Raw genomic sequence first — 26,603 nt, 5'->3', positions numbered from 1 at the left:
ATATCAGCTTTATTTAATCTGTAATCAGTCCTGAATCTTTCAGATGGTGTGAAATGTTTAGAACAGGAGGTTTCATCAAAAAAATACTATTCAGGATAAAATATCACAGCCTTTAACTGACTTCAGCCCACCTTTCATTATTTAACTCCTTTCTTATCACATTATGTTAATTATATTCTTGGGTTGTCAACAACCAACACCAAAACAGTAGTTAACTATAAAAGACATTTTTTATATATTCAAGGTCCCTCAGAATAGGACTAAGTTTTCTAGTTGCAGGGACAGAACCTTATGTATAGGGGTAGTCTGTCCACAACCACGTGGGCAGTTCTGTAATAGAAAGGAAGTGTTTATGGGAATCATATAAAAATAATATTATGAGGAAAGAATAAAGATTGGAAGGAGTGTGAAAGAACAAGATCTGGATTAAGAGAAATTCGCATTAAGATAAAATTTGTATAAATATCATACAAGTTATTTGCCTGGGATTTCAGCTTTCAAAGCTGTCAGTTCTTTCAAAAATATTCACATAATTATGCAGACAAACATTACCCCACATGGATCTATTTGCCTTAGACTGCATTTGAAACTACAGACTAAAATTTGTACTTATGTGTCCTTCTTCAGGAGAAAAAATTACAAAGATATGTGTATTACATTCCCCAGAGCATATATAAATATATAAAAATAATAGAATTATAGAAATAGTTTCTGGAATGGATTTATTGAGGTCTCTAGTCCAACTACCTGCTCTGAGATGAGACATCACCAGTCTAAGCTTAGGCCAGATGTGGTTTTTCTCTATTTGTGTGTTGAATTTTTCTGAGGATGGAAAGTCCCTAAACCCTCTGGCAAATCATTTGTATTGCATTCAACACTAGTGAATAGATTTTTCCAAAATCAACCTTCCAGCCTATAATTTATAGCCTTGATCCCTTGTTATATTGTGTGGCACCACCTAGGAAAATTTGCCTCTCATTAAGATTTGAAATTTTGTCTCTCATTATGTCTGTAATTCCTCTTTAAGTAATTTCAGATTGCTAGTAACTCACTCTGAGTCTCTTCACCAAACTGAATGAGCCCAGTTCCTTCAGCCTGTCTTGGTGGGTCAGATGTGCCAGAACACTGATTGTCTCGCCCTTTGTTGGAGTCCCTCTGTTTCCCCATGTATTAATAATCTGATAAATGTTCTAGGTTGTATAATTCCTGGTAGAAATTATTGACATGATATATTCTGTTTACCATATAATAGAAATAGTCAATCTTTCCACTGCCAGACTGATGAATGTCATTCAAAGTGATGCTTAAAGTATCTCCAGGTGCCACAACAGCATGTGGGATGCTGATGCTGAGGTAATTTGGGGAAGCAGACTGGTATCTTTCAGCTCTGATACTGGCTTCAGGTGATTCTAATTTTTCTTTTCCCTCTTCAGCCTTTACCTGTCAGGGAAGAAAAAGACACAGTGAATCAAGTGTCCCGCAGGAGACAGTACATAGTGTCACCATTAATTCATATCTTGCAGGATTATTTGGAAAATGCTGTGAAGTAAGGTGAATGCCAAGGCCTCATTAGCAGAACCTGTCACCAAAAACCAGGATTTTAATTATTTTAATTTCTCTCCCCATTTTGTCTCTTGCTGCATTTTAATCTGGCATTTTTCATTCTTGGCTCTTCTGAATAAGAATCAATGCCCCAAAATCACTCAAAAGTGATTTTGTACTCAGAGAAGTTTTTTTCCCCATTTTATATTGTGCACTAAAATGAACCCCCTGAGCGGGCAGATGTAGAGTACTCTCTGCATTGATAAGGACCTTTTTCTTCACCTTCTTTTCACAATTTCCTGTCATTTCCCATGGTGAATCTTTACAGTCCCACTTCTGTCCTTCACACCAGGAAAATGGATATTGAAACACCAAACAAAATGCACCACTATAACCAGTGCATGTACCTCCAAGGCTCTGATGTACAAGAGTGCCCTTCATGTCAGTGAGATCCCTCAGGCCCCTGGTCTCTTTCAAATATCCTACACAATCTGGAAAAAGCTCTACAGATGATGTAAAAAATGATGTTCCACACTCTGTGCTAATTTACTGAAAACTGATCATCTTCACAGTCATTTGTAATTGTCTTCTGAGTTCTTCCCAGTGATACACTTTTAAACATGGATGTTTGGGTTTTCTTTACCGTTATTTCAAGCCTTTGGGCATCTCTGGGGATGTTGAACGTAAGGGGGATTAGGCCCTCTTTGTTAGAGAGTGCAGTCTTCTTCATTGGGGGTTTTCCAGGCAAGGTAACAGTAGCAGTGACAGGTAGGGAGCCAGCAGGAGAACCATCAACCAAAGTGACAGATGCCTATTGGAAAAAAAAAAAAAAAGATTTTGTTACTTAAAGGAAATCCTGGGTTAAAAAAGGCTTACAAATAAGAAGCAGTTATTTTTATAAACTGAGAAGAAATACAAAAGTGTACACATTAGTGTTCAAAAATTTGAGCTTTGAGAGAAGGGGGTAGAAATCGACTCAGTCTGGACTCCAACTAAGGTAAAAATCTGTGAATAAGGATTAAGATCTGCCTTAGGTATTCATTTGGCATCTTCTTGGTCTAAGCTGGTCCCAGAGATATGTTTCTTTAACTCTTATGAGGTAAATTTATAATTTTAACTTGTTGTAACTCTGTAGAAAAACTTGAAGGTGTTAAGGTTAAAACAGTAAAAATTTAAATGCATTTTTTTAAAAAGGAAATATGCTGGTTTAGTTTTCAGGATTCCAATTTGACAAGGGACTAATTTGATACAATATTATTATTTTAATATTTTGATATGGAAGTGAGGAAGAGACTGCTGTTTTATAAAACCTTGTAGAGCAACAGTGCACATTGACTTCCAGAGCAGAAAAACAGCATTTTCTGGCTGCTCAGGCTCTGAGTGCGCAGAAACAAGACAAACCAGACACAAACTGTATGTCTGTGTTGGACCTATTCCTAAGGGTCTCTGTCCTGTAGAGCTCCCATTGGATCAGATGAGGAAAAAGGGTAGATACAAATGTAGTGCTTTGGAGGCAAACAGATAAAATTGGCTGAATTCTACATACCACAACAGAGAAGGGGGCTCCAGGCACAAAATACTTTTTGGTGTTAGACAGATCAACAGCATAAGGAGATTTCACAAACTTCACATTGTTGAGTTCCTCTTCCCTCATCTCACCACCTGTTAACATCAAACAGGTCCTGTTGCTATGAGGGCAATCACTACGTACTTCAATATAACCACAACATCCCTCATTTCTGTTTCCAAGATTAGTTTCATCTTTAGCAACATATGTAAAGGAAAGTGAGATATGATCTCTGCACAAGAGCTTCAGTCTTTAGCAGGAGATGAATAAAAATTTCTCTCTAATACATCAATTAAAACAAAGTACCTGCAAACAAAAGGCACTCTACCACAGGAGCCATTGCAGCCACACACCTCCCTTTCTGAGCTGCTGGGGCTCCATTCCTGTGGAACGGCTCCATGAAAGTCTAACATAGAATTCACTCAGAATTGGTAGAGGGGTTAGGACCTTAGATATCTAATTTTCTGAAAAAAATTTTTTTTTTCATTTTCAGCAACTAAGGAGACTTAATATTACCTGATGTAATCTTCTGCAACCTGCAGCTTGAGCAACTCCTTTCCATCTAAGAATCTACCAGTTAAAACAGTAATTCTACCAGTTAACTTCTAGTTACACCACTACCAATAACTATATCTAAAGAAACTAGTTGCACAACTTGTTTTAAACCAAATGCATTTAGAAACATATTTCAATATCCTTATTTTCCACTCTAACACTCCAAGGTTGAGAGGTGTCAGTAAAGCCCACCACCCTTGCCCCGTCCCACATGTAATTAGTTCCAAGCTCAGCAAGTACACATGTGTGAAGGTAGCCTGCCTGTGGCAGAAAGGGACAGTGTGCACAGCGTGATAGAGAGCATGTCTCACCGTGAGATCTTGTGCCCATCATGATGGTACAGTAAAAGGAGTTCTTCCAGCCCCTTTTGCTCTTGCCATAAGTGTTGTGGCAATAGTGCATGCTAGCATCTATGGTAGGTTATACTAAAGAACTGCACAGCTGCAATAAATTCATCTTAATTTTAGGATTTTAATGAATCCTACTTAATGTATAGGATTTCTAGGGATTTATAGAATTCTTGTAATTCTAAGCTAAGTACCTAGACTCCTTCTACAGCTATTGGCAACGGCCACATCTGGAGTGCAGTTTAACCCATCCATTCTCTATACTGACTGCATGAAATGCCTGAGCTCTGACTAGATACTTTACTTTCAGATACCTTAAATAAAGGGGATCAATTTCCCTATGAAGAAAAAGAAAAATCTTGCCCCTGTTGGAAAGGTCAGCTCTGTCACAGATTCAGCTTCAGAAGTTTGCTCTGTTATTATCTGTGCCCTAGGAGAACAATTGCAAGTAGCCACTAGAAACTCTGGAAGGCATGCTCCAGGCTCATGTGGCAGATGAACAGCAAGGTCAAGCAATTTGGACTAAATTGTGCTTGTGCATAACGCCAAGTACCACTGTCTGATAAAACTGTGGGACATGAGAGGACAAACAGGACTCACAAGCATTAGATTCTCTTCTGCACTGCACTCTGGCTCTAATACATATGCCTTACCTCTAACCTGACAGCTTAGCAAGCTGAGGTAGAAAGCAAGTTATCAAGTGTAACAAATAAATTTATATATATGTAAGGCATGGATGTGGCTAAGGCAAGTGATCAATGGGATCTTATGGGGAACAATTTATTTGCATTCACACGTGTCTGATGCCACTTCAGAGGGACTAGGATATCTCAGATATCCTCACAGGGCTATATCATGTGGGACAGACCCTATAGGACAGGACTTACATGAGGCCTGAGTACTTTTGGACCAGCAATGGAAGACCACGCAGGACCACATAGGGCATTTAAAGTGGTCAGGATATTTGGGTTCACATAAGTGAATACTATACAAAATGAAGGTTTTGTACAGAAGGGGGTCAGATGAAAGAGACTGTCAGGCACTACAGCATGAGCAAGCATTGCAGCAAAGATTGATCTAGTGGTACAAGATTTCCCACATGAAGAGAAAGGTCAATATAAATATTACAGACTGTATCAGCTAAACCATGAAAAGCTAAACCAAGAAAAACTCACTCGCGGTTTCTACAGTAGTAACAGCAACGTATAAATGAAACCCTTCCAGAGTGGAAATGCTCTTCCTTACTTTCTCTTCCAAAAGTGGTGTACTTAAAGTAACTCTTCCTTTCCCATTTTGAATCTAAAACGAAAGTGAAAAAAAAAAAAAAAAAGAAAAAAAGGGGAAGTGACAAGCCTTTAGTGGTTTGTTGCCATTAGAAATAAAAAAACTGTTGCTTATATCATGACTATAATATTGCTGGGTTCTAAGTTTCTAGAATTTCTGACAATATTCAGCTTAGGTACAATAAATCAGAATAGTTCCACTGAATACTTACAGATAGCTGTTGCTCCAGACCTGGAATAAACACTTTGTTTTCATTTTCATCAATGATGCCAAATCGCACATATGCAGCACCTTGAATTTCTTTCCCATAAGAGTGTCTTTGAAAGGAAGAAAAGTGAGGAGGTGAATCATTATCTTAATAAAAAGCAAGCATAAATCAGACATTGTTTTATGCTGAAATAAAATTGGAATATTTGTAGGCATCCCATCTGTAACTAATAGCTTGACAACAACAACTAGTCCCATTCACTGGTAACTCAAATATGAAGGCCTGTGTACCAAGTAGTGATTTTAAATGCAGATATACATATGGAGTAAATCACATTGGCAGAATCACATGCTGAGACAACATCTGACAAAATTTATACCAGAGTAAACAAAACTTTTTTTTTATTTTTTAGTGAATTAATGAGAACTTTAGTTGTACAGTGAGGTCCTACATGACTCATCCCCTTCAGAGCGAGGTAGGGGGGTATCCAATTTATTTAGGTTGGATGAACAGCTAATTCCTTCGGATGAGACACCTCATGAGAAAAGCTTTTGAAATAAGGGACCAGAGAATCATTTCAGAGACTAATATGAAGTATTTGGCCCCTCTGAAGACCTACAGAGACAGATCCTAACTGCTGATATTTCAATACATGCATTGGGTACAGCAGACACCCTCTGCCCCACATCTCTTCTACATATTGAGGCAGTATAGCATAAGGTTCTCTTGTAAGTGAAATATTTGTGAGATAGGTATCTGTCCAGAACACTACTGAACATTCCATGTAGGTCATGGAGAGAAAGGATGGGTCATGTAGGGCTTGTTGTTGTACCTGGCTCCTTATACAAAGAAACCCTGGCAGATGGAATCCACTGGCAGCACAGCATTTAATGTGCTACATGAGACTTGTCATGGCCATAGTGTTGTCTTTTGCTTGCGGAAATCCTGCTCTATCTCTGTTCTGTAATGGTTTATTTTTGTTTAAACAAAGCCTCTTTCAAATTGACCTGATCAGCAGGACTTATTTATACCAACAAAAGCAACTGAGAGGCAGTTCTTATGAAAGCTCCATTAAATTCCAGAACTAATAACTGTGGGAAACAATAGTCAATATACTAAATAACTTTATTACGTGCATGGTCAGTTCAGAGAAATAAGTTCAATTATCAAGAATTCCATATGTTGATTTTGATGAAAGTCAGGTAGCACCACTAGGACATTTTCCAATAGACAAAACAATTATTAAACCATAATTTTTCTTCTTAAATAATTATGATGTTAATGAGTATTGAAATATATATGAAGTTTATAAACTCAAAAATAAGTGCTGCAATAGCATAGAGAACATTTTAAAAGGATTAAAATTAAAGCCAGTGATTTGATATCACTTCATATCACAGTATCAAGGAATCATGATTAAAGCTAGTAATTATTCAGTAGAACCAAATAAAGAATTGAAGGTGATCAAGAGGAGATTAGAAGAGTTGAGTTCAACCAAGCATAAAGAGATGAATTCAGGATTCTGTCTGCTCTCTCAAGGTGTGCTGGGGAAAGGAAGGACCAGAATAGTCAGGGACGGAGAGCAGAAGTCCAATAGGGTATACACTGGTCAGGGATAAAATTAGATTAGAAATAAACCCAGACAAGAAGTAGTGGGAATGGGGGATCAGTTTTCCACTTGGATACAGTGCCAGGGTCCATGCAGCAAAACTAGCAACTCTGCTCTGTTTGGACCAGGTTAATTAAACAAAAGGAGTACAGTGCTGTTGTACTGCAGCCAGCTGGCACAGCCCAGCTCAGTTCCCGCTCTACTAAACAGCAAGGTGGTCACATAAATACCTTGAGCTGACCTTGGTTCATACTTCTTCCTAAAAAGGTTTCAGAAATTGTCTGAGGAGTGCTGCATGGATGAGGTCAAGCTCTCACCATGCAGCTGAGCCACTGGTAGCTAAGCTCTAAGGCTTGTGACCCAGCTGGAACTATTTAATTGACTGCTCAGGTGATTCAAATAATTTCTCTGGTATTATGTTGAAATGCAGACAAAGTTCCTACTGTATGAGGATAATATTTGAATAAAATAATATTTTTGTTTGCTGCTCTTAATTTGGAGGGCTTTCTAGAGTCAAACACAAGGTGAAATATGAATGGTCACAGTAATAATGATGCATTAGTCACATGCACTCACATAGAACCATAGAAGCAGTAAAGTTGGAAAAAATTTGGCTATTAACTAAGCACTGTCAAGTCCACCACTAAACCATGTCCCTAAGTGCCACATCTCCTAAATATCTCCAGGGATGGTAACTTTACCACTTCCTGAGCAGCCTGTTCAAATGCTTGACAGCCCTTTCAGTGAAGAAATTTTTCCTAAAATTTTTCCTAAACATCCCTTGGTGGAACCTGAGGCCACTTCTTCTTGTTCCGTCACTTGTTACCTGGTAGAAGAGACACCTCACTGCAATCTCCTTTCAGGTAGTTGTAGAGAGTGATGAGGTTTCCCTTGAGCCTCCTTTTATCCAGGCTAAACAACCCCAGCTCAACAGCTTTGCTGCTCTTCTCTAGACACGCTCCAGCACCTCAACATCCTTCTTGTAATGAGGGGCCCAAAACTGAACACAGGACAGGATTTGAGATGCAACCTCACCAGTGCTGAGCCCTAGTCTTGCTGGCCACACTATTGCTGATACAGGCCAGGATGTCATTGGCCTCCTTGGCCCCAGATAAATGTTAATAATTAATTCCTATTTAACTAAAGGTTACTGTAAGCCAAATGACTTACTCAGTTAATTATTGCCAGTGCTTAATAAAGGCTCAAGCTTTGGCTGTACAGACTAGGATTTTTTATGCTTATTTGTATATTACATTAGCAATTTCTATACTTAGATCTTCCCTCCCTTCTGTAATGGCTGTCTTGTCCCTTCCATTCGCATCAACTACAAAGACATAAACTATGCAATGGTGATTTATCAATAAGATAGTCTTATACTATTAAATTATGTATATGTTGCTAAAAGACAATACTCAAAGAGGTTTCGCCTAGGAAACTTAATGAAATACCTTTATAAAATTATACAAGTTAATATATAGAGTTAGTAAGTTATAAGAATGAACTTCTCTGCTGAAGTATCTCCCAACAATGTCAAATGTGTATATTTATATATTATTCAGAAATAATTGTAAATCATTAATGGTCAAAATAATAAAAGTGAATGGATACAATAAGCTTTACAGGTCAAAAGTAAATAATCACTATGTAATAAAATACAAACAGTTCACTTTCCACTATTTTGCGTTATGGCTACCATACAAAAAATCTGCCCACTGTATAACAATAAATATATTTAACAACACTAGCTGCAATAACTGTGTGTGGTCCTATTCTCGCTTTTGTGGTAAAGAATGTTAAGGGATGCGGTGAATGATCCTCAAAAGCCATGAGGTGCTGAATTATGTTTTAAGGAGTTGTTCTTGGTGACAGTCTAACACTACTTGCTGACACTGCATGTTCAGCTCTCCCCTGACACATCAAAACTGCCTGGAAATGAATCTGAGCTTTTGTCTATCTAGGGAGAAATAAGCAGAATAACTATTTCAGTATTATGGGGATAATACAGAGTACGTTATTATAAGAGATATATTCTTCCACATCAACTATCCAGTGTGTCTGACAATACCCTAAAACCCTCCTCTATTTGATAGTATTGTTAAATATTAATTTCTGATTTTTAAAGATATAAAAATTAGATTCCTCACTCCTTTGAAACTGAATAGTTCTCCCAACTATGAAAGAAGACCAGCTACTTCCACATGTCTGTTCTCATTTAAAAAAATTTACTCTTCTTCAGAAAAAAAGGAAAACAAATGTATCTAGTTCTGATTTAGTCGTTCTCTCCACAGGCAGTTTCTTAGTATTTTGACTCCAATGAAACTTGAAAATTCAATGATCAAGAAGGTTTGATAGATGTTGATAAGCCACTGAAAGTGTGCAGCAAATTAATATCTATCAATTTGTGCTCAAAAATACCAGAGCCACAGAGCACCAAATACTTATTTAATTTCAGTTCAGTCTGATTCATCAAAGTTATTAAAAATATTTTAGTGGGTTAACTTTTCACTCTCTGACTTACTTAGTGATTGTCATGGAAACTCCTCTGATTAGTTGTATTTATTCCCCTGGAAACATTTATGCATAAAATTACTCTCATTACTCTCAAACAAGCAGTAGCTTATTACTTACAAACTTCAATGGGCCTTGAAAAAATTCCATACCCAAACTTGAATCCATTTCTACTTGAATTAAATAACACATCCGTGCTATTTAGAACATTTTTAAATGTAAAAAGTGAAAAGTATAAAGAAAACCAGGTGATCAGTTTGCCTCAAACCTTATCGAGCAACACAGAGGAGAATCCTAAATAACCACCTTTACTAGCAAAATAAAATATTTAGTAAATCTTGCTCCACCTTGATCACCATGACTTGAACCCAGGTGGAATTTTACACTGATGTCTCAAGTCATTAGTGGAAACAGAGAGTATGTAAGATTAGTCAGAATCAAGTAAAGCCAGAAGTGGGTTAACTGTTAATGACAAGAAAAGAAAGAAGCTACAAAGTTCATGATCTACTTATCTGCCTCCTGAAACAACCTGACTCTGAGCACACCTACTTTGCCTCGATATCAAACACAAAGCTTTCATTCCAGATGTGGTAGTATGGCTGAAGTGGGATGAGTTTGACTTCAAAAGATGGGAGTTCTGCATGAAAAAAAGAAGGTGAAAGGTCATGACATACAAGTTTCAAACATATCTTAAACTCCTGGTATGCGGCAACACCCACCAAGAGGGTGCAGCTGCACTGAGGGGATGTTTTAGTTTGAATCAGCAGTGCACTACTGAAGCAAATCTCTGATTGTTTTCCCTTATTCTGCTGTGCTTCACATAGTGGAGCAGTGTTTGAGCCCACAAAATTCAATATTCATTTATTTACAATGAAATTAGGCAAGAAGATAAACTCCAACTGCTACTGGGCGTTGAGTGCTCTGGACTAGAAGGAGTCTGAACTAAACCCACTCTGAAATGTGTTGAGTGTGGATGTGAGATCCCTGGCATCAGCTGTGTCACTTTGAATTTGCTCTTATCAAGCCAAAATATTTGCACCTGTAGATATAGTCAGGGTAATTTGCTTCTGCATGCAGGTGTTCGTGGAGGATGTAGTAGTCTCCGCTACTCTGTTACATTCGCTAAGGCAAGATTTTCATACAATCCCAAGGTTTTATTTTGTCTTTGCAGAAAAAAAAAATCAACAAAACAACAAACCCACACTAACTTTACAAGCAGGCATAATTTCAGTGCAAATAAATAAATCAAGCAATTTTTAATCCTAAATTGTTAATTTTTCCCATTTTTACTTTTCCCGCATTGCCCTTACTGTTGCTTTAAAAAAGCTTCCTTGAGTATAGGAATAACCGTTATAAACTTCCAGACTGAATTCTACTGAGAGAAAATGGGCAGGTCTTTTTTCCATCCTAGTCTTCACTGGAAGGTTTAGGAGAATTGCAATGACTTTAAAATGGAGCTCATCTCATTCTTTTTTTTTTTTTCTTCTCCAGTAGGAGAGCCCTTACAATGTTTTGTGAAAAATGTTAAAAAAGTGTTTAAAAAGTTGCTAAATCTGTATATAAATAAAGGTGTTTCTTTTTTAAAATATAAGTGGAAGCCATACAAAACCAGGGTTTTCCTTCTGTGCATCAGAGATAGCAATGATGCACAGAAACACTGAGAAATTTGTCCTTAGTACCTAAGTAGAGCCAGGTTTAATCACTGCAGTGTATCTTTTAACACATATTGGTAACTTCATATATTAAAAATACAAATTTAATATTCTCTTACCATATTTTTTAACTTCAAATTCAGCAGAAACATTAGACATTTCATGTTGATGAAACCAGGCTTTGATTTTCCAAGTTCCAGGCCTAAAGTTCAGATTCAGCAGAAAATGGATTAGGATTCCTCAGATATTTGATAATGCCAATATAAATTATTACTAAACACTAATATTTTCCCTACTTTTATCTCATCCCAAACCAATTTATTAATGGATTTCTCCTTGCTAGGAGGAACCAGCAACATATTTCCAAATGTCCTAGAAAACACTCAAAATAACTGTACAAGGAAGTACAAGATAACATATCTGCAAACCACATGTAACATGTATTACCTTTGAAAAGTCCTCTGAAATAGAGAACTCATCAAATATTTCCTATAGCTTATCTTCACTGTGATATTAGAATCAACTTAGCATGCAAGAAAACACTGAATATTAAGTAAAAGCCTGACTGAAATAATTAATATTTAATAATTAAGATATAGTTAATGACATTTTGCAAAATAAGCCCCTTGCAGAAGTGCTCTCTTGAATGAAGCCATACATTTAAACAGATTTTAACTTTTTTTTCAATTTTTAAAATTTTTTAAAAATTAAACAGTTCTTAAATTTTTCCTTGTCAGGAAACATGCTGCTAATTACAGCATAATAACATTAAATTCTGGACTCATTTCTCCAAGATGAGGTGCTTAAAGGTAAAAAGATATTAACCATAGGCTTAATCTTTGCCCTATGGTGAGAGAGCGACAATTTCGAAAGGTACTTCTAACAATTCAGTAGTTAAAAATCTTAATCTACAGGCTTTCATGCACAAGGCACAGCAGTAACGTACTCAGCAACATCAGGTATTTCGAAGTGTTCACTGAACACTGCCTTTATTTTCCGGTCTGACTTTCTAACCACCATTCCTTTTGAATTCTGTTGAGACAGAGAAAGCAAATATGAAATTAGGCACCAGGTGTCAAAACATTTACATCCAAAAGTTCAAGCTTGTGTACTAGTCCTATGGAAAAGAAAATGCTTCGCTTACTTTCCTACTTTAATATTCACATGTCACATTTCCCTCCCTACTCCCAATATCAGACAAAAAACAACTAGAGTCAAAGCGATAGTTTTGCTCTTGCATCTTTTGCGCAAGTTATTCATAGTTCCTGTGTTGAAGAACTCATCAACAGTGTTTTTGCATACTTACTAGCACAGCAACTGTAACTGTGTCATCTGTTGGCCTCATAGCATTGTCCAGAATGAAGATCCTGTATTTTACTGTTTAACACAGAAGAATAAACACAGTCACTTTTTTATTTTTTTGTCCCTTCTAGAAAGTAATTATTATGAGCTGTAAAATGAGTTACTGAATTTAGAATTTACTGAATTTCTTTTAATGAAAATTAGTCTGAGAAATTTCAAAAAAGAATTGAAATCTTCCACAGGCTTTACATGTTACCTGACCAGATAAACTCTTGAAGCAAATTCTGAAAATTAATCAGGGAGCTTCACTCACATATATATTCCTTCTGCAGTTGAGGCCTGAAACCAAACTCCAGAACTCTGTTTACTTCTGTCTCTTATTACTTAATGAAATGGATAGGTAACAAGGCAGTTGTGGTCTTAAAGAGAAAAGAATACTTATTGCTGGTGTTGCAAGCAGGACCAATATGAGTTTGGGGTTTTTTGCAGGTTTCTCACAAATTTATTTGCCAAAGGAATGTTGTCATTAAGCTTTTTGAACAAAAACAAGCAGATTTTGTTTGGCTCCCGTTAGAATGACTCTTTGGCTCCAGTGGCATTTTCACAAGCGTTGCTACAGTGTGCAGTGCAGACCCTGCGGAAGTCCTGGCTGCAGGAAGGATCAAGTCATTGTTACTTTTTATAATCATGCCCTTGTGTAACATCTATATTCAACATTCAAAAGGCAGAATTTGTATCTTAACCTTTGGAACTTTGTGTGTATATAGGCTTGTCTGTTTGAATAAAAATGTAGCCTTTCTTGGAGGACAGGAGGATGCGAGTGCTCTGAATTGTCTTAGGAAGCTCCCTGCTTTCAGCGACCAGCAGAACGTATGGCTGATTACTCTTCTTGAACAGGTTGTGTTGCAGAGTCCCTGGGCTGATCTGAAGAGGACAAAAGGGAAAAAGCCACAGAGTCAGAGATGAGCCTTTTAACTCTGGGGCCACATAGAGGAGGGTCCAAAACAGCTGAAGTGCTTAAATAATTCTATTAGCACCATTCAACAGAAGATTCTAAATTAAATCTTCCTCACTGGGGATTATATATTTCTTCCTAGATGAATATTTCTTTTAAAGTTTAGATACTACCTAATGCTTTATTTTCCACCATAGAAATACATTCTTCTGTTCGATGGCAATTGCTCAAGCTTGGTGACTTTTCTTCAGTCTACATGCTTGTTGAATTCCAGTCACCACGTATCCTGTAATCCCTATTATGCTAAAACCTTGTCTGTGAGAATGGTGCTTTACTTCATACAGTTTTATATGATGCTTCTAAACATGACCCTCAACAGGAACTTGATTTGAAAGCTCAGCTCTTAGCTTTGGGGGAAACCAACCAGAGCTAAACTGAATATTGCTGTGTGCTGTTTTCCAGCTAACTAGCCCAAACCAGTGCCACTGAAATAAATCCTGCCAGACTTCAAAGAATCATGCCAGCAGCAAATGATGCAACTCAGGATGTAAAGAACTAATCCACTTAAGAGTTTGCAACACAGGCTTTGGTCTGAGAAACAACACATTTTTAAAGGTATCTCCTGTTTTGTAACATGGCCAGTAGTAAGACAAAGATATAAATGCAGTCGTAGTTTAAGTGATGCAGAACAACAGTGATAAAACAATTAAATTGAACTTATCACCATGTGACAAAATCTTGAGCTTGTTATTTGGGCACAAAAGTGCACTCACAGTCACCACTGAAATTACATTAGGCGTTCTCTTATTAGCTGGTTGGGTGAACAGGGTAATGCTGTCACTAGTAATGGTGTTCTGTCATGTGTCTCTAGGTATCAGTGTTGTCTCTATTCCAACCTAGTACAGATTACGTGCTTGTTATCACTAAATTAAAAAATGTACATCACTATGATGCCAGACTCACCATTATTTTTTTCATCTCTTGGTAGTCATTATTTTGGTTAAGGTTAAAGATGATCCTGTCTGACAGCAGCTGATTTTTAAGCTCATCTTTGAAGTACACAGTAACTTGCACAGGGCTCTGTGCTCCGTGGACTTGAACTGTTATTGTCTCATGTGTGCCCAAATGTACCACATTTGGGGCAGTAATAAGAAACCTAAAACAACAGAGAAAAGATTATCCAGTATGCTCAATGATTGTCCGATCAGTGCAAAATTTTAAAGAAAAAAGCACTCTCACAGAATAGCTGAACTTGGGACTTGCAGGGATCAACAAATCTATTGCCCTTGTTAGTCAGAATAGAGGTTAAAAGTAGACAGTTTCTCTCCGACTGATCCCCAAATTCTGAACCATCACATTTAAGTCCTACAAGACATCAGTCCCTATACATAGGAGAGAAAAAAACCTGCAATATGTCCCGGGGACCACCAATGTAATTTATAGCATGGTTTAACTCACAGAAAGTTTTATAAACTCAAACTTCTTAAACAAAATGAGGTCGTGCATTGAAAGACAATGAATACACATTCAGAAGTACATATTTAATACTACAAAGTTATGTATCTTCATTTATTAGCACTTACATTATGACAATTTACACCTTAATATGTCAGGAGAAATAAATTTCCTATCTAACCATATCTATGGTGTTACAAGTAATTGATCTTCATTGCAATATCTCTGTTTGTGAAATGCTGGGAATGAGAGACCACAGAAGGTAAGACCACAGCCCTGGGAAGGGCTGAGTTGGAGGCTGAAGTGGTTGGGATTTTTTTTTTTCTCTTTATTACTTTCCTTTATTCTTAACTCTGCTCTGGTACTTCTTAGCAATTAATTTCATGACCTTTAAAATGTAGATCATTATTCTTGCTTTCATTTTTTTCCAGTACATTTTACACACAAAAATCAGAGAACTATATGAAATTCCATGTCATGACTCTTCACATATAATGTCACATATACAAGGAACAGTTCTGAGCTCAAGGAAGATGCTTTTGGAAAATTATTATTCTGCAAAAGACTTCTAAAATGAAAGGTAAATGATTTTGCTATTATCAAAATGGGTTGGCTGAACTTTCTCTTTTTTACTTTTCTAGAAAAATGTTTCTTCTTTCTGAAATGTATAAAATGAAGCGTGGGGTATAGCAATCAGGGAATAAAACTGATATTTAATTTCATTCACTCACAGTCTGTTGCTTCTAGCAAAAGGTGACACAAGACCTGGCTTCACATATGGAAAATAGAGAGTAATGCTTGCTCTCTGACATAGCCTATAAAAACTCAAGGTATTTTTTTCTTCCTGAGGTATAGTTAGTTGTTTTGGCTGTTTAAAAGTTTGCATATGTAATATCCCAGTGAGGTATGGTAACTAGCCAACACTGCCCATAACCTTAGCTAGCAGACACAGGCCAGACTCAGTCTTGAAGCATATTTTTCTGATATAATGTTCAATTTCATATACTTGATAAACTCAGCACCTTGTGTTTCCCACATCCCACTACCTCAGGAAAAGAAATCTTTCTCAGTCCCCCTCTCCACTAAGACTTTTTTCAGAGATGACAAAGACTGTGCTTTACTGATGATGAAGTCTGTCTCAAGATGCCCCACAGGTACCCCAATACCAATGTTTTGTGGGGCTGTAGTTTTCATGCTGATGTGGACACTTGAGTTCAACACCAGGCTGCAGGCAGGAGTCTGCACCTGGATGAAAAATCATCAGAAAGGAAAAAAGTATTTGGGGCTAGAGATAACCTCAAAGGTCATCTGACATGGAAGGGGAAGAAGGTTTGAAGTGACAGCCCAAATATCTCATCAAAGCTCTCCTCTGGTTATGGTAAGTTCCTGCAAACATTTGATCTTCGTGGGAACAAAGGAAGAGTCTCTTCTCCTGTACCTCTGCCCTACAGATAAAGATTAATTTGAAGGACCTTTAACATACTCCACAGATTTTCTCAAAGAGTAACACCTATTTCCCAAACTCAGGAATTTGTCCAACTAGAAGAACCAGTATCAACATATGTAGATCACCACTAAAATAGAGGACAAGTATAGAAAAATACTAAAGCTCTCCCAAAAGTGAAATCTTTGTTTTCTACAATGTATAGATAATATTGTTTCCAAAGATTTTTCAATCCAGGAAATGTCATAAACAAAAGGTGAACTTGCAGCAATAACAGAATGAACAACATGCTTTAGTGGAATATTTTTAATTATTCATTACTGAATGGACATTTCTTGATTTAAAGTGCCTTAAAAGGGCTGTTTTAAGCTTTTTACCTCTTTCCTATTTAAGGTTATACAAAATTTCAGTGGTCCAAGAAACTGCCTTTGTTGATTCTCTATCGAGATAATTTCCTACTTTCTTTTCCAAGGGATAGGATTGAAGAATTGGTAACAAAATGTACTTACGATGGTGCTTGCTGTGTATCGGACAGCAGTAAACAAAAGCTCATCAACAATACCAGCCTTTCCATTGGAAAACTCTACAATATCTGCAAAACAGAAAATATCAAAGAGCTACTGTCAATCTGGGTCCAGGCTGTAAGAAATGGGCCAATGGCACATTGCAGCAAAGTATATTGCCTATACTAGTTATTTATTAATAACTTGCAAAATGGTGCAACCAATCATGATGGACATGCTGGTGATGCGCACATTACTACCCCAGGGACAGACATTCTGGACTAAGCCACAATTTTACAATTGATTAATCATCTATTCTCTTCCCAGCTTCAACATTTTCACATGATAGCGACTAAAAGTCATGTGCAAAGACAAGTTTCACAAATACTGCAAAGGCATCTGAAAATCAAAAGGCATCCCAAAAGAATGGCTGTAAAGCATTTCTAAGTGGAGACAAACACAAGTGACAAGTCTCTTTTCTATGCCATTACTTAATCCCAGATATTACTATTTCTGTGGTCCAGCGAGGTGAGAGAAAGCTCCTTCTGGTTTATACAGCACCAAAGGAACTACGCTGGAAATCTCCCCCACCATCTCAATCTGAGCTACTCAGCCCATTTTTCATACATGCTCAAGACAGAGGGATTTCCAGAGGGTAATTAGTCTCATCGTAGCATAAACATATAAGATCACTCAGCAGCTGATGGCATTTCAGATTGTAGGAGAGACACAATGTCTTACAAGGTAAGATATTGATAAACAGGAGAAAAACCTGTCTGAGGAACAATTGTTTGTACAAGAACTAGTTTTGATCAAAGGCAAATGAAAGAACAAACTTAAACTTTCATCAGGTCTCGTTTTTACAAACCTTTACTGGATTGTTGTCTCCCAAACATAATTTTGTTGACTCATGAGAATGGAAAAATGCCCATCTGATTTAGTGGCAGGTCAAGTCTCAGAAACGATCACATGGCTATCCCCTAGGTTCTGATGATAAACTGCCCTTTAATACACTGCATTTAAATTTCTATCTTTAATTATTATCAATGGATGCCTCAAAACAGCAGTCCAGTATTTGCAGGGTGAATTCAGGCTCACAGCAAGGGCTCACTGCCCATAGTCATGTTGTACTGTGAGGATGAAGGGACCTTCACCTCACCCCACCACCTGCCTAAGCGACATTTCTTGCCTTTTTTTCAAGACAAGGAGGTAGGGAAAGAGAAAAAGTTGTCAGCAAACCAGCTCAATATTTTACAGTGGGTGTGCCACAAGCGTGGTAGCTCCCTCTGAGACCAAAAAAGACGGCAAATACTCTCTGTCCATTGCTGATCAAAGAATCGGCCAGCAGCAGTAGCAGCAAGATTGTTTCTGACTTCAAACTCACATTAGAAAAAGCTAAGTTTTGCCTGCTCTAGGCATATTTTTTTTTTTACTAAGAGACAGCCAGTTTCCTTCACCCTTCCTGTCCCGGCTTCCACTCTCACCTCAGGTGTCAGGATGAAGGGAGGAGTTGAGGACATTTACCTGTGGATCCTCAGGGTCCAAATTCACGCTCTTCAGAAAATGTTTACAGGAGTTCAGACTTGAGAACCATTAAAAATAAAGTTATTTTCACTCTGCCCTCCCTCTCTACCCTATAATTCCCTCTGCTGATTTATTTCCATGCAAAAATCCCATCATTTTCCTCAGGGCTTTTCGCCTCCCAAACCAATCAAGGTGAGGAGGAAGAGCAGAGATTTCCACCACAAAGCTGGTTTGTGTTTAGGGCAAAGACACGGGTAAGAAGAAGTCCTCTTGGGAACAGGGCTCATGCTTTCCACTGGGAGCAGAAGAGGCTTGTTAAACTTGCAGCTGGTAAAATAAGGACTTCTCACTCTTGTAGAGATAATGAGTGAGTTAAGAGCAGTAGTGGCTGTGGAGCATAAGGCTCCTGCCATTTTCAGAGACAGTTCTGCTTCTACAACTTGCACTGCTGCCATCCAAGGTGGGAGCTGATGCAATCACCAAGTCACTAAAACAGGACAAGAGTGGGTGGGTGGGTCCTTTGCTTTTCTCCAGACAAAATACAGAATTAGAAAAAAAGTAGTATCTGTAAGGTCTGCCCTTTCCTTGAGAAACACACAAGGAGTTCTCCCAGATGAAAAGTCAACAATTTGCAGAAGAATGCAACATAACCAACATGGATTTTCTACTCCCGTACTCACAAGAAAAGTACTTTTGCACTGTGAGATCACACAAAAATCTTTTTCTGTGCTGATATTTATCAGAGGGGAAAAGGCAGGCTTTCCATTGTCTGGGATGTCTTGTTTGTCAGGGTCTGAGGTCTGTTTGCACAACTATACAAATAGCCTTGTATGAACTCGCAGTTAGACATTTTCACAGATCACACTCTAAAGAGTACCCTGTAAAAGCTGTTTTTCGCTTTCACTTGTTTTTAATTGGGTTTGCACTTTTGCTTCCTAAAGTGAATAAATATATCTGAGTACATAACAGCTATCCATAGCAATATGTTTCATAAATATTTTATATTTGAATTTAAGAAAGTGTTCTGACTCTTAATAAAGATTTTTTTTTTAACCAAAATATAGACCAGTAATTTAAACGAAATAGGGATATTTCTCACTGTTTCTCACAATCACAGAGGAGCAAGCTTAAACATAACCATTTATATAATGAATCTTAAAATTCCTTATGCTTGATTGGTCTGTCTCTGGGCTTGTATAAAATGATCACTGCACTGCTTTTCTAGTAACACAGATTCTTCTTATTGTAATTTTTAGCAGAATGTAAAATATTCCAGTCCAAAGGCACATTAAAATGTAACCTAATGAAACAAAATGAAACTAAATAAACCAAAACGATCTTGATTAAAGGTCTCTAACACATATATGAAAGTGAGAATACAGAAAACTCCCCCTAAAATAACTCATATGCCTGTGTTTTTCCTAAAGGCAAAGTCCCTTCCTATATACTCATCAGCCACTTTTCACCTATTGATCCTTCAGCTGACCCACAGTCCAGTACAGATTGTGGAAAGCAGAGCCCAGGGTTGATGTATTTGTAAGAAGGTACTGGTAAACCCCGAAACTGGGGAGACAGAGTTGCTTTATATTGAGTATATGCTATCTCCCTTTTCAGTAGCTTAATGTGAACTTTGCAGGATTTCACAGTGTTTTGAGCACCAGCAGTAGTTTTTGTTCTTTGCCTTGAAGAGCTTCCCAAAGCCTTTTTCTCCTTAATCAGCCTAAATACCAACAAAACCAAACTCTTCTTTCAGTTTCAGCCTGCACTCTCTCACCTCTGCCTGCCAGAAGGGTACAAAGGACAGCTTCACAAAGCACGTTTTACAAATAAGCACTGTGGTGACAACCTCTTTGCCGAGTTACAGGGAGCTGTAACAAACACAAAAGGCAATATTTTACTTCTGACATTTCAGAAAATTAGATTTTGAAATCCTTTTTCAACAGCAGACCATGAAGTGTGGGTCTAATTTGAAAAGTTCCTCTTAACAGCAGGACAGCTTCTCTTTAGTGTCAATGTAAATTGAAATTGTAGACTAAAAGTATACTTTCTTTCATCAAGGTCATGAATTAAGAAGATAACTAGGCTGTAGTTGCTTTTGCCATTAAACCAAATTTCTTTAAATGTTCTGCATTTAGTGCTCCTAAGCGTATCTCCTGAAAAAAAAATCATCCATTTAAAAGAGGAAAACCAGTATATCTATGGGGTTTTCTGCTCTATCTTAGGAGGCTGGATTTCAGGGGCATTAACAACCAGCCTCAGTTCTTTCTCATAGGTTTCTCCCTCATTTCTCCCTCATTCTCCCAATGGGTAGGCAAAATTCTGTGATTTTCTTAACATAGCGTAAAAATAATAATAATAAAAAAAGGTTAAAAGATGTACGAAACCAGCACTGCTTCTAGACATTTAATATATTGCAAAACTGACCTATGTAAGACTATGGGATTCTTTTAGGTCAAGCAATAATTGCATTATACTACTGACATAACATTTCACCCTACTGCAATAATTCATCCTGTTTTTTTAGTAAACTACTTTTTTTCAAAATCTCAGTGCTTTTGGCACCTTTAAGAACCATAGGTCAAATTTAGTAAATATACCAGCTAGAGCCTTGCTGAGAGAAAAAGCCATTGAACTGGTCATGGCCAGAAGAAGAGATGTCTGAGCATGCAAGTGATTGTCTAACCCCCAGGGAAAGCACAGAGCTCCTGGAAATGAGGAATAAAACAACTTGGCCTAAATAATACAGGGTATTTGGATTATTGCCGTTGTAATCAAATATCCTGACACTGTCCAGCGTTTTTCTCAAATCCAACCTTTGTGGCTTTTCTTTTTTTTTTTTTCTTTCAATTTCATGATAAAACCCAAAGAAATCCTAACTTTTCCTTGTTACCAACTGTAACAAATAAAAATTATCTACAAAAATGATGTATTTCAAATATTTTGGTCTTTCCCAACTTCTCCATTCTTCCAGACTGTAATGAACACAATCGTCATTTAAGGAATTCTTTTCTTCTCCTTTTCATGGGAGCAAAAGGTGAGAATATGTTAAAAAAAGCAAAAGGTATCTTGAACATATAGGTGTCAAAAGCTAAAATCTTAAGTAGCTGAGAAGAGTAAGAAAAAAGGTTACACATTTAGTTCTGTGGCTGTGGATGCATATAATGAAATCAAGGAAAACCAGTATTTGTTCAGGAAAAATTTAGAGATGTAATTTATAACTCTTACTGACCCTCATTCCTTGCATATCCTGACTTGCTAAAGGGAGACACTCTAAGGTTTCAAACGATTGCACAATCATACTAGAAAATGTTTCATAACCACACCAAAGGAGAAAAAAAATCCCATACCACGTACAGCTACAGCTAGCCACGTGCCTACCATTAATTTCATCCAGTAACTCAGAGGAGCATGAGACACCAGAAAGCATCTCCTTTCCGAAGCTTAGAGAAGGCTCAACTCCCATGTCCATCACACCCAAGCAAGTTGAGGTCAGCTCCACTTGCGGATCCAACATGTCCTACTTTTTTTAATCCCTTGGCTTTAATGTTGTAGGATGAAATACAAAGAGAAAGGGGAAAGGAGACAGGATATGAGTGTCAGGAGAGTTTTGGTTTTATTGTGAAAGAGGAGCTGCTCAGTGACAGCATATTTCAGTATCAGGAGCTGCAGCAACCCCCCTGTGTGGCAGGCAGGGCATCTGCTGTCCTGGTACAGAGGTGTAAAGTCTGGATGACTTTTGTAGCAGCTCCGTGGGACAGTTATTCAGGTAATAGATCTTCTGTCTTCTTTCTTCAATAGACCTCTGACTCTTTGTGACCCTCAGCTTTTTAGGCAGCCATTTGGATGAATAATGTTCCTCTGTACTGTCAGGCACAGATACAGGAGGAAACGGAGGATGTAGCAGAAATTTTCCCTCTTGCTAACCCAGTTTTACAGAAAGCAATCTCCAGCAAAATGACACAAAGGAAGTCAGCTCAGCTACCCTCTCAGTGGCTCAGATGCAGAGGGGACTATTGGTGCTTTCAGAAAGGGACCAGCTGGATGCCCCCAAAGCCCTGCTGATGGTACTTTGGTCAGACACACCCTTCCCAGAATATACAGTTCACATTACATTGTATCTACAGGAAAAAAAAAAAAAAAGGTGAAACTATAACAAAATGTGAACACAAGGGATATTTTCATTTATTTAGTCAACACATCTTGGAAGGAACATGGATCTGCCCTTCCTAATAAGTGACTACACGTCCTGCCATGTTGTGCTGGTTTTGGCTGGGATAGAGCTAATTTCTTCAGAGCAGCTGATATACGGTTGAGTTTTGGATTTGAGCTGAAAACACTGCTGATAACATGGATGTTTTACTTACTGCTGAGCAGTGCTGTCACAGAGCCAAGGCCTTTTCTGGTTCTCACACCACCGCGCTAGTGAGTGAGCTTTGGGTGCACAAGAAGTAAGAAAGGACACAGTCAGGACAGCTAACCCCAACTGACCAAAGGGATATTGCACTTCATACCATATGGCATCATGCCTAGCATATAAAGCCAGGGAAAAGAGGAAGGAAGGATGGAATGTTTGGAATTTTTCTTCCCACTGTCTCATTTTTAGTCTTCCAACTTTGTCCCTCATCCTGACACAGGGGGAATGGGTGAGCAGCTGTCTGGTGCTTAGTTGTTGGATGTGGTTAAACTATGACATATTCATTTTTATGATGTGGGACACATTTCCAGACCATTCATGCTCAATTTTGACCTGACTTTGGAATGAGGGAGATGATTTTGATTCACATCGGGATGTTGTCCAAAAAACACCTCCCAACTGTTCTGGTTCAGCTTGTGGCCCCAGCAGGATCCTGCTGTTACCTCTGACAGCAGCCCAGCCTGCTGCAAATGCCAAGCCTGGGGCTGTACCTCTGCTCTCCCCTCTTTAGGATCGGGGGTCAGAGAGGTTTTGTAGCTGGTGCCATCCACATCTGGGCATCAGTCTTAGTTTTCCTTCTTCTACCTGCACTGGGTGGGCCTGTGGTGTCACTCTCTGGATGAGTGAGGTAGAAGAAATAAGGAGCAGTTTTGAATGTCAGTGCCCATGACACTCTAAGCCTCAGATAGAAGCCCAGATCTGTGATCTAACAGTCTGCTTGCTAATACTCTTCCTGGGCTTGGACACCATCTAGTCCTGCACCTGGAGCCCACTGACCTCTGCCATCTAAAGGGTGAAGGATGCTCCTTCTCCAGGTTATACACAGCATGGGGCTGTCAAGGCTGGCCCTTACCAAGCATCTCAGTCCTGGGCTGCTGTGTTCTGCCCTGCAGGCTTTTCTCATTCCTTGCTTCCACCAGCAGCAGTTTTTTCAGATCTGGGGCTGGCTCCTATTTCATGGGCTTTTACACTTCTGTCTGAGTAACAACAAATAAATAAATGAACAGTCATCAGAGAGATCATTATGAATTACAACAGAAAGTAATGGATCAATACATTTTAAAACACTTCCCCTTTTTGGTGACTTTGTAAAGCTTCTTGGCTTCAGTAAGTACATTGCAGACGTACATTTAGCAGCAAGCCCAACTTCAGTGGTTCTGGAGAAGAGTACTAACAGCATTTACTTATACATTGTTCTATAAATATCCACTATAAGTTTTCTGCATGTATTCTCCACTGAGGTGCAAAAGAGTGCTATCTCACTGTGGCAGCATCAATGCCTCTGACCTGCATCATATGTGGATGTTAATATACTTTAAGACATAGAATCTCGCAGCCAGAATCTACACAACCTGCAGCATCTATATACTGCTGTTACTGTAACTTGAAGCAGCAAAAAGGAAGATTAGGAACAACATATTTAAAAAAAAAAAAAAGTTTTTCACTCTATCATATGGTTATAAAAAATGCATTCCACATCTCTGATTATTCTCTGTGGGATTATTCTGAAATAGTAGCTTGTGTGGATAGGAATATAAAGTGCTATGTAGAATATTCCGTCTTGGTAACACACCATAAAAATCACTTGCTCCTTTGAAAATATTAGCTGTGACAACATCTTGCATCTTCAGGCATAGCTTTCACATCTGTAATTTCTCACTATCATTTTGCTTGCAGAGTCTTGCTATGTCTGTTTGAAAAGCATCACTTAGCCCAGTGATGGACAGGACAGAGTCAGGGAGGCTGAAGGGGAGTGTGCACAGAGGTATGGAACCCTGGTGCCATCCAGCGGGCAGCTGTGCTCTCCACTGTGGGAGTAAGCTTTCAGGGAGAACTGTGAAATTGCCAGTTCTGCTTTCTGAGACCCTCTTCTGCCTTCCAGACACGTACTGGTAGTAAAGGGGAGTCAGCTCTGGATTCCCACGCCCTCAGGTGGTTCTCCACAGTGCAGGCTGCTCGTACATGAGCTGCGGATCCAACTCCTTCAATACAGCTAGTGGGTTTTAAAAAGCAATTTGGGTTATCTGAGTGGAGGGACCCCATCCCGATCTGCTCCTAGAAGTGCTTAAACACTTGTATGGAAAAAAAAGAGAAAAATAGAATAATACTGGCCAAGCAAGTCCCAGGGGATGACCCGCTGGCAGTTCAGAATCAAGTATGTTATCTTTTGAAACACCTCTGGTGGGATTCACTTTGGGATACTGAGAGCTGCACAACTCTTGGCATCACAGCCTTTACTCAACTGTCTCCAAAATCATCTTGTCTAGCTACAAGTCCAGGTTTCTATCCAGCTTTTTAGCCTATTTCCTCATCTATAATTTAGCAAGGAATTGCACCAGCAAAAGCAGTGCTGTTCATGCCATACTTTAAGGGTAGGTTTTTACAAAGTCAGTGCACTCTCAATTGGAAGCACAGTTCAGAGCCAGTCATGAATACCTTGCCCTGCTCAGTTGCAACAGCCTCATGGCATTAGACCCTGCAAGGCAAGATTAATGGTTTTTGTTGACCACTACAGTTTACTGCCAAGAACAAGGCTTATCTCATTTGAGTCCTTTCTGGAGTGATTATTGCAGTCAGAAGTTTGACCCCAGTCCATGCCTTTTGGACTTTCTGATTTACTGCAACACACTCTTCCCACTCCCAGCAAGTCAAGAGCTTATCTGGGAAAACAGATGCCTTGAAAATGTGGGGCCCTTATTCTCTGTTCCAGCTAAATTCCACTTATAACTAGAAGGGAGGGGGAAAGATAATTTTAAACCATCTTTAAGCTCCCTATATTTCCCAGTAGGCAAAGGACTAACTCTACTTCTAGTAGGAATTAAAGTGCCTTAAGGCATTGTGATATAAGATCAGCTGTTTAGGAATGCTAACACCTTTCTGGCCCACAGGAATAGGCAGAGAGGGTCTTTGGCTTCTGTCATAACTTGTATCTTTGAGGCTAAGAAAAGAGAAAAAAAAAATCCTTCTGAGGATATTTATTTTACTACTTATTTCTCTTTACAGTCTGCAAATAGCCCTTCTGATGTGGGGGCTGGCCTAATTATATTTACCATGCTCTTAAAGAATAAGTAACCCTATCTGCAACTCAGATATCTAAAAGTGCACTCTCTAAGGAGTCAGACAGGCAGGATCCACTACAACAGAGCAGTCCAAGCCCATATAAAAGCAAGATAATGGGCATAAGGTAGGTACAGAAGAATGCAGCTATGTGCTTAGGAAAACACTCCTCGTGCAAACTGAGATAAAGCAAAAGACATTCCTCCCTTTTCTGCAGCCCTGAGAGATGTACTCTGACTGCCTCTATATCTGTCTGCCAAGGTGACCAGCAAACACCGTTTATATGGCTATGTACATTCCCCTGCCCTCGCTCACTGGGGCTACTCTTCACCTTTTTTTATCACCTAACACAGAACTATATCCTGTTTTTCCACTGCAGGAGTCCCCAGTGAAAAGAAGCTAGGACCTCAGAACACAGCCCTAGCTGATTAGAAAGAAGTGTGCTCCTTGCTAGTGCTAGAGGAAAGAAAATAAAACATTTCTCATACCTTGCAGTTTGGAGAACCAGCCTGGCCTTGCCAAAGTCCAAGTTTATCTTTACTTATGGAGACTCCTTAAATGGCTAGAGAGGAAATATGTCTAGGAAAATCTATGCAGAGGAATCGGCTCACACCCATAGTGTTTTATTTGGAATAAGAGAAGACTAAGATACTGGGATACACTTTTGGAAGGGTAGT

The 26,603-nt window shown here is 38.5% G+C and overlaps 1 protein-coding gene across 1 annotated transcript in view; it reads right to left on the bottom strand.

Moving 5' to 3' along the window:
- LOC114063749 (complement C4-A-like) overlaps window positions 1-17,086 on the bottom strand; it is a 44,146-nt gene extending 27,060 nt beyond the window's left edge. Inside the window, exons 1-12 of the mRNA XM_027896248.1 lie at window positions 16,938-17,086; window positions 14,493-14,685; window positions 13,318-13,498; window positions 12,579-12,649; window positions 12,219-12,304; window positions 11,392-11,474; window positions 10,170-10,257; window positions 5,507-5,612; window positions 5,187-5,310; window positions 3,089-3,204; window positions 2,186-2,353; window positions 1,243-1,440 (exon numbers count right to left, since the gene is read on the bottom strand). Coding sequence (XP_027752049.1) covers window positions 1,243-1,440; window positions 2,186-2,353; window positions 3,089-3,204; window positions 5,187-5,310; window positions 5,507-5,612; window positions 10,170-10,257; window positions 11,392-11,474; window positions 12,219-12,304; window positions 12,579-12,649; window positions 13,318-13,498; window positions 14,493-14,685; window positions 16,938-17,002 — 1,479 coding nt within the window. The 5' untranslated portion in view covers window positions 17,003-17,086. The remainder of the gene's footprint in view (window positions 1-1,242; window positions 1,441-2,185; window positions 2,354-3,088; window positions 3,205-5,186; window positions 5,311-5,506; window positions 5,613-10,169; window positions 10,258-11,391; window positions 11,475-12,218; window positions 12,305-12,578; window positions 12,650-13,317; window positions 13,499-14,492; window positions 14,686-16,937) is intronic.
- Window positions 17,087-26,603: the final 9,517 nt, after the last annotated feature.

The sequence above is a fragment of the Empidonax traillii genome, unplaced genomic scaffold, assembly GCF_003031625.1.
Source record: "Empidonax traillii isolate 1590-97213 ecotype Southwest subspecies unplaced genomic scaffold, ASM303162v1 scaffold489:size526811, whole genome shotgun sequence".
Lineage (NCBI taxonomy): Eukaryota > Metazoa > Chordata > Aves > Passeriformes > Tyrannidae > Empidonax > Empidonax traillii.
This window is presented reverse-complemented; position numbering and strand designations above follow the sequence as displayed.